The following is a 16,427-nucleotide window of genomic DNA, read 5'->3' on the forward strand; positions in this document are numbered from 1 at the left end:
GTACTAATAATAGTTCAATATTTTTTATTAAGTTATTACTTTTTACTAAATGTTCAAAGGTCTTCCATATAATCATTTTGGGGCTTTTACACTGCTAATTTGCATGTGGAAAAAACATCCATCACACAACTTTGGAGAAATCCTGAAACACACAAATATTCAAAAAATAAGAAAACCATGTTAAACCAAATACAATCAACCACCTTCAACATACTGTACCTACAACCAAGTAAACATAGAAGACAGTATGATAATACACACAAAACTCACGAATATGCACAGTTGTACACCAAGAAAAAGCAATATTTGAAAATTACCTAATGCACAAAAAAATCATGTATATAATTTGTCACTCCTTGTTAATTCACGTCACTTGATATTCCCATCAGTTAAAATGCACATGAAACTATCGCTGCATTGCACAGACGAACATAACTTGTTCCTCAAAACACGTTAAATTTAGGTGAACTACACATCCATCTTACGTATTTCTACCACCCATTGCACACAACCCTACGGCCAACTACAAATACAATCTGAAAATGGTGGGGAGATAAACCACAAGAGAAATACAGCGTGAAGAAGAAATCCAACTTACCTTAATTACTATTCCTAGCTAAAAGAAAGCCTATACCACCCAAATTAATTAAAATCATGCATGGGGAAAAAATAACAAAATTACTAATAAAACCCTCTAACAACAAACCCTGTAAATTAATTTTATAAAAGGAGATAAAATCCCAATCACATATCAACAGAAATCAACCATCAAGATTAATCCACATTTCTCATAGGAAAAGTGTCTTCATTTGATCTTAATCTATATAAATAGTATGTTGCTACCTTTTATGCATCTGAGATTTACTATATTCTGAACAATATAATTTTTTTTCTTCTTTTAATAGTATGTTTCTATCTTTATGCATCTGAGATTTAATTTACTGATTTTATCACAAGGAGAAGCTTCAGAGTTCATAATGCTCATTGCCATTATTCACAAAATGATTCAAGAAATTAAACCGAGTGACATATCCTGCATTCAGCTTTAATTTTGATTGGACTACTAGTGGCTATGTACTAACTACTTTGATGTTGAAGGCAAATTATTATGTTGACCACGATTCAAAACGATTTCGTTTTGATGTTAAAAAAAAATAAAAAATTATTGCTCCATACGCGTGTTAAAATAATAAATATTTGGGGGTAAGATAATGTCTTTTATGAGTTAGAATAATGTACTTCATATGCGGCGTTAGAATAATGAAATTTCTGAGGTAAGAAAAATATATTTTATGAGTTAGAATAATGTATTTTATGAGTTTGAATAATGTATAATGTACTTTATGTCTTAAAATAATGAAATTTCAGAAGTAAGATAATGTATTTTATGAGTTAGAATAACGTACGTTTTGAGTTAAAATGATATATTTTATCAGTTAAAATAATATACTTTATGTATTTTTTGAACCGTGATTCACATTACATGCAATAATGATTGGATGTTGAACATGCAAATTAAGAGATGTTTTAGATTCAATTTCGACTTCAGAGGACAACGGTCCATATCCAAACTCAACGCTCCACGGTTTACGTAATAATGATTGGATGTTGATCATGCAAATTAAGAGATGTTTTAAATTCTTTGACAATTTCAAAGGACAAGGTCTATATCGAAACTCAACGCTTGACGGTCCACGCAATAATGATTAGATGTTACGTTGAACATGCAGATTAAGAGATGTTTTGAATTCATTGACGACTTCAAAGGACAGCTGTCCATATCCAAACTCAATGCTTACAAGTTAATTAGTAGCAGACTCAATAGGTAGTGCTTCATTGATTATTATTCTCTTGGTAGGATGATTCAATTAATGAGTAGGCCAAATAAGCTGGCACTATTGACTATTGTTAAAAAAAAAAAAAAAAAAAAAAAAAAAAAAAAAAAAAAAAAAATCGAAACGAAGACCAAAATGCCCACCCTGCCCCTCTCCCTAATAATTATCAAGTTATGATCTATCTAATATTTTTCTCAATATATATATAGGATCCGATCAGGTAAGGACGTGAGAACTAATCTAGACCATTAAATCAGAATGATGCATGACTGAAATTAAAAGAAACAAATCACACGAATTAAGGAAACGGATCTCTTTAAAATATTAAAAAAAATAATAAGTTAGGAGTAAATCAGTCTTATTAGAAGTTGTGCATTACTATACAAAATATCGTGCATTCCAATACTGAGTGTTGTGCATCGATAACTCTCTAGTCGTACATTCAAACACCACCAAAAAATTATACAGTGGACATCCCAATATTTTACGATGCACCAAACTAAGTGCACTAATACAAATCTCACCAGCCTACGGTGCACAACTTACAATAGTAGGTTACACAACCAGCACACACGAATGCACAATCGCGTAGTACTATCTAGGCATTTGTACACCAACATCCAAATATAAGAATTGTCCCCCCCCCCCCCCCCCCCCTATTTCAAATGTAGTTAGAACTCCCACTATGAGGCACTATAGGAGTTTTATTTCTTCTAGGGTTCTTAGTCATTTGTATAAATAGATCCACATACATGGGGAGGGGGCAAATTATACCGTGCACCAGGGACGGCATCGTTTTGAACCTTTTCACGTGTTTGCTGTTAACTCCTTAAAAAAAAATTCATGTTTTGAATATACAGAATTGTATAATAGAATATACATAATTTTATACCTAAAACATAAAATTTTATACCTGAAAACATAGAATTTTATAGCTGAAAATTCCCATGTTTCGAATGTACTGAATTATATAATAAAATGCACAGAATTTTATACCTAAAAACACAAAATTTTATAACTGAAAATTCTCATGTTTCGAATGTACAGAATTATATAATAGAATGCAAAGAATTTTATACCTGAAAATACAGAACTTACCAAAACGACGTCATTTTGGGAGGCGCGGGGCGCACATTGCCATGTGCGCTCTGGTGCACGGTATAACGATTGTGGGGAGGGGGACAATGTGCGCTCTGGTGCACGGTATAACGATTGTGGGGAGGGGGACAAGTAATTATCATTAATACAAGCTATTTATTCTCTCTAGATTCTCTCTATTTTCTCATATACTTGTTATTTTAATGGTAATGTTTGCAAGTCGTTGACTACCCAAAAGTCATAAAACAAACAATGGCGTCGTCTGTGACTGTATTTTAAACTTTACGTTCATTTTTCTAAACGAAACTCATGAAAATCCAAACATGGTCATCACCTGTCAGCAAGAGCTAACCCAGCTCCAATGCGCTGTTGGGTGACTCTGCACAACCGACAGAGAGAAACCTCGAAGACCCCCAAGGCAACATACGATCAACCACTTGTCAAGTTGACGAGCTCTCACCAATCGATCCCGAAAGACATCGCCTGATGGTGGCAAAAGCAGTAAAACGCCTCCAGGAGGCCCTAAGATGCAACCTTGCACCCGAAGAGATGGTTCCCTCGCTAATAGACCCCATTGGTTACCACCAAACACCGGGAATAATCAAACATGATGAGTGATCTATCACCCCCTTATACAATCATGTGCAGGATGGAGAAGGCTCACAATCAGTTAGCTTGGGGGAGCCCTCGGCCGGCCCAGACCCCCCAATCACCTAGCCAGCAGCACACCACGACTCATTAGCAGCAGATCCTCTCAACCGAGTCACAAGTCTTGAGCCACCCTCAAAAGTCAAAACAACAGTGGACTAAATAGCTAGACTTAGTTGAGTACTGGCATAACCCTAATTTTCATACTGCATTACAACTCCCTCCTTTCCAGGCACTCTATGGGTATGCCAACCCATGTTGGCTATCTGCACTTTTGTGGGAATTAACTCGGAATAGGCTAAGGAAAGAGCTACTGGCAATACTACTCTGAAGGGAAATTTGCAGCAAGCTCAGCAGAGAATGAAATACTATGTTGATAAAAGAACTGAGAGAGAACTTCAAATGGGAGACTGGGTTTACTTAAAATACAACCATATAAACAGACTTCCTTAGCAATCAGATCATGCCTCAAGTTGGCCTCTAAGTTCTATGGACCTTATGAGGTATTGGAGAGAATTGGGCTAGTGGCATATAGGCTGCATTTACCACCTGGTTCACTGATAGATCCAGTGTTCCACATTTCATAGTTAAAGAAGAGAGTTGATGTTGGAATACCAGTTCAAGAAGTACACTCCCAACTACAAGTCCTAGTTGAACTAATAGCAGTCCTAGGCAAGCAATGAGCTAATCTTCCCTCGGAAGAGGCAATTTGAGAGAGTTACCATCATGTGAAGACACAATTCCCTGCATTTGATCCTTAGGGACAAGGATCTGCTGATTGCGGCAATGTAATGAACCTGGGGGCAATTCTTAATTCTCAAAATATTAGAACTGATAATCAAAGTAACCCACCAATTAACTGAAATTTGCACATTTCAACCCCAAGTACTGAGATCAGTTTATGAAACCCAAAAGGCAAGACGGAAACACTGAAATAATGCGAGCTGTATAGTCCCAAGTGACAATAATGGTAGTATGTAATCAGCAAGGAGATGGTACAAAATCCATTGTATTATCTATTAAAATGTTTCAAGAACCAACTCAACTCCTAAAATAATTCAGACAACTTTCCAACTTTCAAGTCCCCACTAATGGTTACTAGAAACAATAAATCAACAACAATTTGTAGAAATTCTAAGAAAAACTCCTATGTTACCGCTTACCGGCACAGGGAAGAGAGACAGTGATGAAAATGGTCCAATGTTCAAATCATCCTAGCACAACTGGAATGGGACTCTCTTTGCTTTTGCTCACTTCCCATTACACTGCAATTTCTGTTCCAATATGATGCTGTTACTTCTTTGCCTCATCCTTTGTGTCAATGATCTCAGGGGATCAGACAGCTGTTATGATCAAACTCCCCATATCCAACATCAACAAGACACAGGCCGTCTGGTGGTGCAGGTGGAGCAGTGGCGCGCCTGCAAGTGGCATCCATCAGCTTCAGTAATGCATCTTCATCTGCACCGGCAACTGCTTCCCTGATTGCTGTTGCAACAAGAACTCGAACCATCTACCAAAGAGACTAGGCCATTAAATGATCATCAAACCCGACAAACATAAACATCAAATCAATAGCTGATGTACATATTTCCACAATCACTGGCAGCTTTGAGACATACTAATGAAATCAGTTCATGAACATTTGTAGTATATGTTCATTTATATATAATATAAGCAATTGGTATATTGTACTTCTGAGGGCATTGCCTAGTATCTGGCATTAGTCTCTCAACTGAAATTCCAATCAACATACTCTCCTCTTTAATACTAATGAACATAAAGTTCAATCCAAATCAATTGCATAATTCTTCACAGCTGAAATTCTAATAGGCAAGCAGTTTAAGCAAGCAAACATAAAGTTCAATCTAAATGAGCATCGACTTATACATTCCCCCAAAAAGATCAGGTTTCGTAATCAATCTTGATTTCAGTTTCATATGCTCTGCTTCATGTTATTTGAATTAGCCTCAGGTGCACATTTCATTGTGTCTATAATATGTTTACAATTAGTTTACCTTTTAGGTTCTTTTGAAACAGGCTTCATTTTCATAAGTGAAAAAGCATGTAGCTCTACTGAAATGATCTAAAGGACATGAAACCAACAAAATGCAACTTAAACTTGGGTTACATGGCATCACCATCTGGCATCTGCATGATGGTCAACCCTTAAAGTAAAAATGCTTGGTGTCACATGAATATTTTAACCTTGTAGTAATTACATAAACAAAAGTTCTCAATGTCATAAGGGCCAAACCTAAGATAACCTGTTGTTTCAAATTTTCAATAGGTGCTAATATTACAATTTTTTTGCCCCTGTTCTTTTGTTTTTTTTTTTTTAAATGAAGTAAGTAATACATAACATGTGTGTTTATGTGCACACTAAAAAATCACTATTTACAACTTTTAAATGTAACAATGTAGCATAGATCCTTCGAATGGGCTATTTCTAGAAATGGCATGCCCTCAAATGCAGTTTTACTTAATACTCAACATGAGTTATAATTCTTTTAAAAAGTATTTCTAGAATTTTCATGTGGTACAGCCCCAACTGAATTGAACCATTGAGGTAACAAAATATCCATGTACTTAAAGTTAACTTTTCAATCGCCTTAATATATCAGTGCAACTGGAACTGCAAAGCAGGTATTCCTGCAAGATAATCAACAAAGACAGAGTCTTACCTTGCGCAAAAACCGGTTAGCAACCAACTCAATGCACATTGTCTTCGTATGACTCCCATCCTACATTTCAGCTCAAGAGATTAGACATTTTAACAGATGCTCATAACCTACGACCAAAGTACACAAAATATTCAACTGCCATAATCATCAGACCAGCACCGAGTCCTGAAGCACTTGCATTAAACAGAAAATAAAGTGTCAAATAAAAGAACGAAAAGACAGACCCACAGTTGAAAAAGGCAAAGAATGGAGGAAAATGCAACTAAAATATAAAATCTAATGGGGCCCAGATGGAATTATCCATAAAATAGTATATACATTGGAAGGAAACACTAGAATAAAGTTGATACCATTACTGACTACAGACAACCCATAAAGGAAACCTGATTAAATTTGTTAAAACAGATTCAAAAAGTGTTTTTGACTAAAACAAGTCTACATATATAACCTCAAGACTCATATCTATATACAGTTCTACACTGACACTATTTCAATTGACTTCATTGAAGGGGAAAAGAGAGAGAGAGAGAGAGAGAGAGAGAGAACATTTTATCTAGTTTTCAGATAAACAAAAGCTTAGATTGCCAGAAATACAAAGGGCGTCACAGTGAAATAATACATTAATACAGAAATTGCATATCCAATCAAATCCAAAATAATGTTTTGGAGCTGGTCAATATTGGATTTGCCAGCATCTGAAAGCAAGATGTTACCCTTTTTCAAACAATCTGAGAAAAAAGTTTTGGACCTTGTTTCAAGTAATCTATCAACTCTGACATACAATGCCATGCAACTCTAATGCATTACACGTAAAGTCTAGCAAAACTAGCATACCTTTGCACATGGTAATGAGACCTCAATAGCTCGGGCATGGAAGACAAAGCACTCTGTTGGTGGACCACTGCAATACAAATAGATAAGCTTCAGTGCTTAATCAAGTTTTGAGAATCCAAAGATGGTGCACTTGTAGCTAAACTTATGATGAAATTTACCACATTAAACATATAGCTAATGCATTTAATACATTTATATGCACGCATATTTCTAATTTACCCCTCATATTAGAACTATCAGTCATACAGTTGTTACCAAATGTTCAACTAATGCAGTAGTTTTAATAAATGCACTGGCATGGACCTAAACAAAGACCAGGAAAATATATATTTCAATCATATTAGACAATCATTATTCATTAAGATCTAAACCATGTAATAAGATATTTTATGATATGCACTTTATAGTATAAGACTAGAAATCATTTACGGAGTAAAATGTATTTAATGATGAACATGCAATTCCTTGCACTATTACAGTTACATAAATCTAATTGGGCATCGAACTTTTACATGTTCCTTGAGGGTTTAGTATCTCGTGCAAACATTTTGTAGGATAAAAGCTTTCCTTCTAATTGGCGCAGTAAGTGGTTAACCTTGCTTACTTCAAACCTAGTAGGTTTGTTGCCAGGAACCACTTCACCCTCGGCATTACCAACTACACATTCATCATTGTCAGCACATTGATTCGGTTGATGAACATTAGAACAATATTTATCTGTAACATCCTTCCTATGTTGGCAGTCCTCTTGCTCTAAAGGGAAGATGTACAAGTATCGCCTCCATTTGGCAGAAAAGTTAGGATGGAATTCACGCGAAACCTATAACAATTTAGATCTTAACATCAAGTTTAACCTTTTACAAGACAAAATGATATGAACTAATACAAATTCATAAAGATTTGCTTCATCCTTAACGCTAGAATGAAATGCAAGTTAAATGAAAAATTGAAAATGAAAGATTATAGTACCTTAGTTACAGAAACTACCCTTATCTTCCCTGGTGCTATGCTATTTATAGCATCTGCAATATCTTGAACCTTGACATCCTTTCTCCAAGTATCTAGAAGCATCAGTAAATGAATTCAGTTACTCCAAGTTAACTACACTTTGGCAGAGAAACAAGGAAAAATACCATAAGTACATGCCACACCATTGTGTGCTTAGGATGCCATTTGTATTTATTGATGTTGTTAAAGTATGTGTCTTCACATCTTGGCATGAGTAAAAAATAAATAACACTGACAAAAAGTTGAAATTGTATAGGTATAACTAAAGCACATTCTTTTGTAATATTAAATTTAAGATATTATTAACACAGCAAATAATGAAATTAAAAACAGAAGAAGAATATTTTAGTCAAGACAGATTGAATTTTGCTTTATCTTTTTTATAATTTTTTTCTAAACAGAGTAAATTTGGTTCCACCATCTTCCTAGTCTCAATTAATCCCATATCTCCTTTCTTCTTTTGAAGTTAGTTTAAAGAATTTAATACAAAAAACTAGTAATTAGGCATTTATTTACACCTCCATAAAAGCATTTAAGCATTGGCATTCAAATTCTCACATGTACCTAAATATACATATTTGGCACACCATCAATTGTATCCTAAATCTTTTAATCACCAAACAGTTCAGGAAGACAAACACAGAAAGAAAACATTGACCATTTAAAAGTGTCTAAACCTTAGTCTCTACTTTGGTTCATATATCCTTAAAATATGAAAGAGCAATTCCAATTTAAACTTAAGTGGTAGTTTGCAAAATGTAAGAATCATTGAGGTGGTTGAGACTTGAGAGACACCAATACTGTCGGTTGTAAATTTGTAAAATTGAGGTTGTTGGGAGACACCAAAGCCCAGGTGTATTTTATGAAATTAATATCAGGCTACCAACAGTATAAGATAGTATAAAGTAGTTTTCCTAAGCTGGGGGAGTTTTCAGCTCATTATTGATCATTTGAACCAATTGAAATGGGAAAATGAATATGGACCAAACAAGTGTAGAGCTATTAATTGTTAAAAATAAATAGTGTGTGTGTGTGTGCGCGCGCGTGAGTGTGTGTGTGTGTGCGCGCGCGTGCGTGTGAGTGTGTGTGTTTGTGTGTGTGTGTGCATATACATTGCTGTATATTGCACTAAATATCTTCTGAAAAAATGATGTCCCCTATCGATGTTTGTGCAACTTAGCTTCACATACTAACATACTACATTTGTGAGCAAGGGTGAAGCCACATAAATGTTCTCTATCAAACCATGCAACATGGCAGTGTTGTGACCTTTTGTACTGATTTGCAGTTTTGCATTAATATTGCACTTGTGGAAGTAAAATCATCAGGAAAAAGTTACCCAAGGACATGCAACTAATCATGACTTCAGGTGCTATAGTAGAGGGTATTGGTGGTTCAACTTAATGATTATTAGAATGCTATTTCATAAACCTACAAACTTATAGCAACATTTAAAGTTAAGTCAAGCACACATATTCTTGGTCCTTTGGGTATTATATTTTAAATGTTAAGGACAAAAAGGAAAGAATCAGATTCAAGGTAATTCTAAACACAAGCCAACAAATTTTGAGTGAGAACAAGTTAACAAGGAAAGAGATGATTAAATGAATGGTCAAACAAGAAAAGATGGGCAACATACAGAAAGAACAGACTTGTTGAGAAGCTGAAACACCCTTATCAGTGCGCCCAGCAACTACAGCACAACCTTCTAATGGTAAGTTCTTATCCTTTAGTTGTTGAGCTTTTTTCTCATCAACAAATTGTCCAAGAGCTCTTTCGACCAACCTGGTAAAACAGAGCATCACAAACACAATTAACAAGATAACAAAAACTACCTGCAGAAAGAAATTTACTGATGATCTTCAAATAACATTTTCTTTTATCTTCATTGACTTTTGACTCATTACTGAATATGTATCTAACATAAAAGGTGGGAGAAACAAAAAACAAAAAAAAAAAGGTAATTAACTATGAACATTTGCAGAAGGGTTGAAAATCCATTGTTAGGAAACATAAGCACAACAATACAGTATATTTAGTAATAAAGGATTGCAGTCTAGATACAGCAAGAAAAATTAGCCTTCTAATCCTTTTCAAAAGCAGGCTAACAATTTAGGGCAGAGTTAAACTTTGGATTCCAATTTTAAAATTTAAGACTTAAGAAAAGACATTGACAAGCAGAATAGTTCACCAGTACACCTACTACAAGTACATAATTCGATCACTTTGACCTGAATCACAGCATGCTGCCACATGACAACTTCAAGCCCAAAAGTTTACCAATACACTTTGAACTAATCTATAATTCAATCAATGAGATAGTTATTGTATGCCACCATGTAACAACTTTATTTTTTATTTTATTTAAAAAAAAAAAAAAAAAAAAAAAAAAGGCAACCAACTGTCATGTCACAAATCAACTTCTTCTCAAACACATATACTAAGAAAAATATCCCATAATAATGCAGTGTCAAATGTACTAGGCATTCCTACTAGAACATAGTTAATGGTTTTGGTTCTTTCAGAGACATTCTTCATACCTTCTTTTTGTAAAATATCATATACCACATGATCATAGCATTGAATGTATAAATATGACCAAATTCTGATAGAAAATCTAGTACATAAATATGTTAGACAAGACCAGACAAAGGACTCTAAGAAGCAAAAAGACCACAATAGAAACAAGTAATGAACTTCTGAAAAAAGTAAGCAGTTCATATACCAAATAGAACATGTAATTGGCAGTAAAACTCTTTCACGATTTTGGTAATGGTCATTTTTCTGACAGGATAGAGTGAGTAGAAGCTTACTCCTGAACTGTAGTCAGACCAGGCTGCTTCTGCCAGCCACCAAAGGAGGCCCCATGATATGATAGGACTATCTTAAACGTCACTCTTGCCCATCTCCCTGTCCTATCTTCAACTGGAAAACTACCTAACTCCGATTTCACAAAATCTTCTATAGCTTCGGCATCATCTTGAATAGGATGCGACAGTGGTGGAACCTATTTTGAAATAAACAGACAATATAATAAAATAATAAAAATATGTAACAGAAAAGATCATGAAATATCAAATAGCAAAAAGTAGCACATCTAAAATGACTAGTAATTGTTTAAGTGTTTTACCTAATAACATACAAAAGAAGCTACATTTCAGATATTCCTTTTCACTAAGCTCTTCTACTAAAAAATTCCACTTCTTACGTTGAAATTTAAAACAAATGCAAAATGCTTGACCAAGTCAGCTAGTTTAAAGCTACCAAAATTTTAAAAATTACCAAACTTGCAACAGAAATGTTTTAAAATAGAATTTATCTTTCAAGCTGAACATATTCATATAAGGGATAGTTAAAAAAACTAAGACTTTGTTTTTTTTCTTAAACGCGCACCTCTTTTTGAAACAATCCTGCCAAATTTGACTGGCCTTTCACCATTTCTGTATAAAAATCAACAATTTTTTGCCATGGCCTAGCAGACATGAACTGGTAACATTCCCTGCCAACATCAATAACATTTGAATAGAAATTCCTAGTGATTGTTTCATACAGATTCATTATAAGTATTTTCATGAGGCACTTCAAGAGAATGGTCATTAGATATTAAGAAAATTCAAATATAATCCTTGGCTAACAGCGTTTTGAAATTCAATTCAAACCTGATGAAGATAGATCAAATGTGTACAAATTACAGGAATAAATACTTCGTAATATTTAACCAAATTCAATTAATATTACTACAAAACGTAACAAATATGCACCAAGTGGTCACCCAGCAAGGTGAGAAGGGCTCGTGGTATAATTTGCACCATTATACACAGGATCTCGAGTCCTAAAACCAGTTGAATCAGTGGCTAAACTGACTCAATTCACAGAATCCGAAGACGACCCACCGCTGGGCTAATTGAATCACAAATTCCAATTAAACAAATTGACGAAACTGGAAAGATTGCAAATCGACTCAGTGAGTCTTCCGGGCAACTCTCTCCCATGTCCTTTGCAGCCGATTCCAATTCCAAAGTTCAAAAAGTAAAATATAATTTAAAGAAAAAAGTGTCCAAAGAAAATCCAGAGAGACGGAGAGAAGAGGGAATGGAGGCGATAAATTTACTTGGAAGTCCATCTGGAGAATTTGCAGGAATCAGTGTGGTTGTAGTGATAAACCTTCTTAGGAGCCGCTTGCTGACTTTCCATAATGTTTTTTATGGTCCGCACCACCGTCGGAGAGTTTATCATGACCACTGCCGCCGTTCGTCTCTGCCCGAAATGGTATTGTCAGCCCTAGAACCGGGCTTATCTCCGGTGTGATAAATTGTGCTGTCGCAGTCACCGGTGTACAACATATTAGTAGAGGCGATAATGTTCTGAGGTAATTTAATTACATTCACCAAATTTTTCACTAAGTATTTTTTTTTTTTTTTTTTTTTTTGACAAGCACTAAGTATTTGATTATTATACTATGATGATGATATTATGATTATTATCATATTTAATCATTATTTTTTAATTTTGTTACTCGCTTTGTCCTATTTTACTTATCAATTCAACTATTTCTTCATTTTTATTTTTTAAAATAATTTTTAATTATTTTTATATTTAATTTTTTTATATTTAATAGTATTTTTAATGTAGTTTCTAAATATATAAATTTTATATACTAATATTGAATTTAATATTATGTAAAATTGAATTAAAAATAACATCAGTCAAGCCTTGTTAATCAAACCAGACAAACAAAATTGAACGGAAAGAATATACTACTAGCATTATATAGGAGAAGTTCATTATAGATTTATAGTTAACATTAAAAATCATTGTTTAATTTGTATTTTTCTAAAAACAGTTATGTAAATACTTATTGTAGTATGCATGATATTAGGTGGTAAATACTACTTTTGGTTGGAGATTATTCTAAATTTTGTTAATTCGTTTTTGGATATGTTTGTCATTATAATAAAGTTCAAATGCAGCGGAGTCTTCCCGTGCGGCGGTGCGGCGGAATTCTAGAATACACCAACAGTGTTAACAATATGCACTAACAGTGTAAGAAAAACACACTACAATGAAATGCAATAAAACATCACAAAATACACAACAGACTCAAAAAATACACCATATAACTCACCACCCTCAATGGTGTATTTTTGAATAGTGTATGGTGTTTTTACTCACACCTAATGGTGTGTGTTTGGTGATGCGGGGCTATGTTTACTCTGTTTTTGTGGTGTATTTTCCTAACGTTGATGGTGCATATTTGTTGAACTATTGGTGATGCCGCACCGTAAGAGATCGTCGCACCGTAAGACACCGCCGCACCTGAACCTGCCTATATATATATATATATATATATATATATATATATATATATATATATATATATATATATATATATATATATATATATATATATATATATATATAGGATCATATGAGAACACTTGCTTAGGTGAGAACGTGAGAACAAATCATGTGCATTCATATAATAGTTTTTAATGGTTTAGATTAGATTAAGTGTGTACGGACGCGATTACACACATTTAATTCGCATCCGTACACACTTAATCTAATCTAGACCATTAAAAAATATTATATGGATGCACACGATTTGTTATTACGTTCTCACCTAAGTAAGTGTTCTCATTGGAACCCTACTCTCTCTCTCTCTCTCTCTCTCTCTCTCTCTCTCTCTCTCTCTCTATATATATATATATATATATATATATATATATATATATATATATATATATATATATATATATATATATGGATGAGATCTGGTGTGAGAATTTGCTCACGTTCATATATGCGGTTTAATCTGAGCCGTTGATCAAATCTAGATCAACGGCTCAAATCAATGAATTTTTTTTTAAAGAAAAACGCGTGTCAGGAATGAAGAAGCGTGTGCTGAAAATAACGCACCTTAAGCGTAGAACGTATGCACCTTAAGTTTATAACGGACGCACTTTAAATGTTAAAATAACGCACTTAAGTGTTGAAATGACTCACCTTAAGCTATGGAAAGACACACCTAAAGGTTTAAAACGACGCACCTTAAGTTTCAACAAAAAACGCACCTTAAGTTCTCAAACTGAAAAAGTGGCGTACCTTAAGCATAGAAACCACGAATCTTAAGAAGGAACACGACGCACCTTAAGCACAAAACTTACGCACCTAAAGCACAAAACTTTTACATGCCTAAAGCACAAAACTTACGCACCTTAAGTTCTCAACTACATAAGTGACACACCTTAAGCACAAAACCAGCGCACCTTAAGAAGGAAGACGACTCACCTTAAGCACAAAACCTACGCACCTTAAATTTGACCCATATGAAAAATGGCCAAATTGCCACTGCTTTTTTTTTTTAATCATTGTTAATCCTGGACGTTGATTTAGGCAAGATCAATGGCTCTCATCTCACCGCACATGGGCGCACCATCCACATTTGAACCTGTGAGCATATAGCCATTAATGTGCAGTCCACTATCAGCTTAGGCTTTTAGTTGAGATGGAGCACATGCTTCAATTTGGTATCAGAGCCAGACTAAAGGTCATGGGTTTGAATCTCAGCGCCACTCGTAAGCGACTACGGTTTACCGGTCCACGTGTCGCTTGGAACTCACCGCACACGTGAGGGGGCGTGTGAGCATATAGCCATTAATGTGCAGTCCAACTATCAGCTTAGGCTTTTAGTTGAGATGGAGCACATGCTTCAATTGAACCATACTTCAATGTATAGTAAGAGTCAGTAGCATTATATATATAAGTTTTTTCCTGCATATTCTAGGAAAACACTTCTACTTTGGAATTTGAAATTGCTTTCTTTTTGGATGGTTAATACCATCTGAGGTCCTCCGAGTATAGTGGTTTTGCCACGTTTAGTTCTAAATTTTCAAATTGACCATTCGTGTTCCTTTGACTTTCAAATTTAACCATTCGTGGTCCAAGTTAACCACCTAGGGTCCTTCAACTATTAAATTTTAACCAACCATGGTCTTTTCAAGAGGACCACGACTGGTTAAATTTTGAAACTTGAAGGACCATAGGTGGTTAACTTGGACCACGAATGGTTAAATTTGAAAGTCAAAGGACCACAGATGGTCAATTTGAAAATTTAGAACTAAACGTGACAAAACCATATACTCGGAGGACCTCAGATGGTATTAACTCGATGGATTAAATAGTAATATATATTATATTGAGGATCATATGAGAACTAATGATTAATCTGGGTCTTTGATATTAGTTTGTATATGGTTAGGATTTTTTAGATTTGTTGAATTATTTACTTACATATATTTATAGAGGGGTGAATGAGTAATTTTGTGTGCATTCAGAATTCTGAAATTATTATTATTTGTGAATGTTATACATGAGTTTAATTATAATGTATATTTTTAATAGGATTGTGTACTTCCAATTTCATTCATACTCCATCAGTATGCATTTTAATATAGATTCCTTTGCATATGTAAATTTGTGCATATGGAGGCTAAGGCATGCCATGTATGCACTATATGTAGTGTTATGTGCATTCCAAGATTGTGTGTGCACTTTCATTTCTGTGTGCACATTTAATTCAAGTATGTTGGTTGTAGTGTGCACTGAATCGGGCATCGTGTGCATTGCTTGTTTGTTAGTGTATATGTCGTTATTTATGTCAAGTCGTTATATGTTGTTCTTGTCTTTGGGTTCTTATGTGCACACATATGTTATTGTGTGTACACTTAGGTATTGTGCGAGGTTTTTTTTAAAAAAAGGTATTGTGGTTTTAAATGTTTATACTCGTGTTGATTTTGTTTGCGCTCAAATTGTAAACTCGTTCATTAATGCACACAAATTTGTATATACACTACTAGAAAATGTCTTAGTTGCAATAATAGACAATTCCGTTGCAAAGTACCCAAATTTTGTTGCAGCAAATCACATTTTGCATCGGAATTTAATTTGCAATGGAATGCATTCCGTTGGTAAAACGCTCGTTACAATTAAATTGCAACAGAATTTTAGTTATGTTACAAACTTTACAATGAACTTTTTTGTTGCAAATTTTGCTAAGGTGCAACGGGTTATACATATTAAATTGAAGGGCGCTGGTAGCAATCTAGTGGGGGATGAAGATGTGACACATATATTGCTAAGATGAAAGCTAGGCTAATGAAGACCACACACTTGTCAGTGAATGAAGGAAGGTCGAGACATTATATAAGAGGTCTCAAGTCTCTCCTTTAAACATCATTCCTAGGTTCACTATATCCTAAATAACTTAGTGGTGTCTTGCCCTAACTTTCTACACAAAGACTATGGTTTGATTCATAGC

General features: G+C 34.5%; 1 protein-coding gene and 1 pseudogene across 2 annotated transcripts; both read right to left on the reverse strand.

Annotated features, from left to right (window-relative positions):
• The window catches only part of LOC109146847, a 30,219-nt pseudogene extending 24,144 nt beyond the window's left edge, over positions 1 to 6,075 (reverse strand).
• LOC109146864 (tRNA pseudouridine synthase A) lies at positions 4,541 to 12,454 on the reverse strand. 2 transcript variants are annotated; one of them, XM_019294542.1, is made up of 9 exons: positions 12,219 to 12,454; positions 11,501 to 11,606; positions 10,921 to 11,114; positions 9,747 to 9,892; positions 8,069 to 8,160; positions 7,667 to 7,919; positions 7,100 to 7,166; positions 6,266 to 6,325; positions 4,541 to 5,094 (listed from the first exon to the last, which is right to left on the reverse strand). In XM_019294542.1, the coding sequence occupies exons 1-9, from the start codon at positions 12,341 to 12,343 to the stop codon at positions 5,025 to 5,027; spliced, it is 1,113 nt and encodes a 370-aa protein (XP_019150087.1). In that variant the 5' UTR covers positions 12,344 to 12,454; the 3' UTR covers positions 4,541 to 5,024. The 2 variants fall into 2 exon arrangements, with proteins under 2 accessions (XP_019150087.1, XP_019150081.1); XM_019294536.1 differs by having other exon boundaries at positions 7,612 to 7,919; positions 12,219 to 12,452.
• Positions 12,455 to 16,427: the final 3,973 nt, after the last annotated feature.

This window comes from Ipomoea nil, unplaced genomic scaffold (assembly GCF_001879475.1).
Source record: "Ipomoea nil cultivar Tokyo-kokei standard unplaced genomic scaffold, Asagao_1.1 scaffold0256, whole genome shotgun sequence".
NCBI lineage: Eukaryota > Viridiplantae > Streptophyta > Magnoliopsida > Solanales > Convolvulaceae > Ipomoea > Ipomoea nil.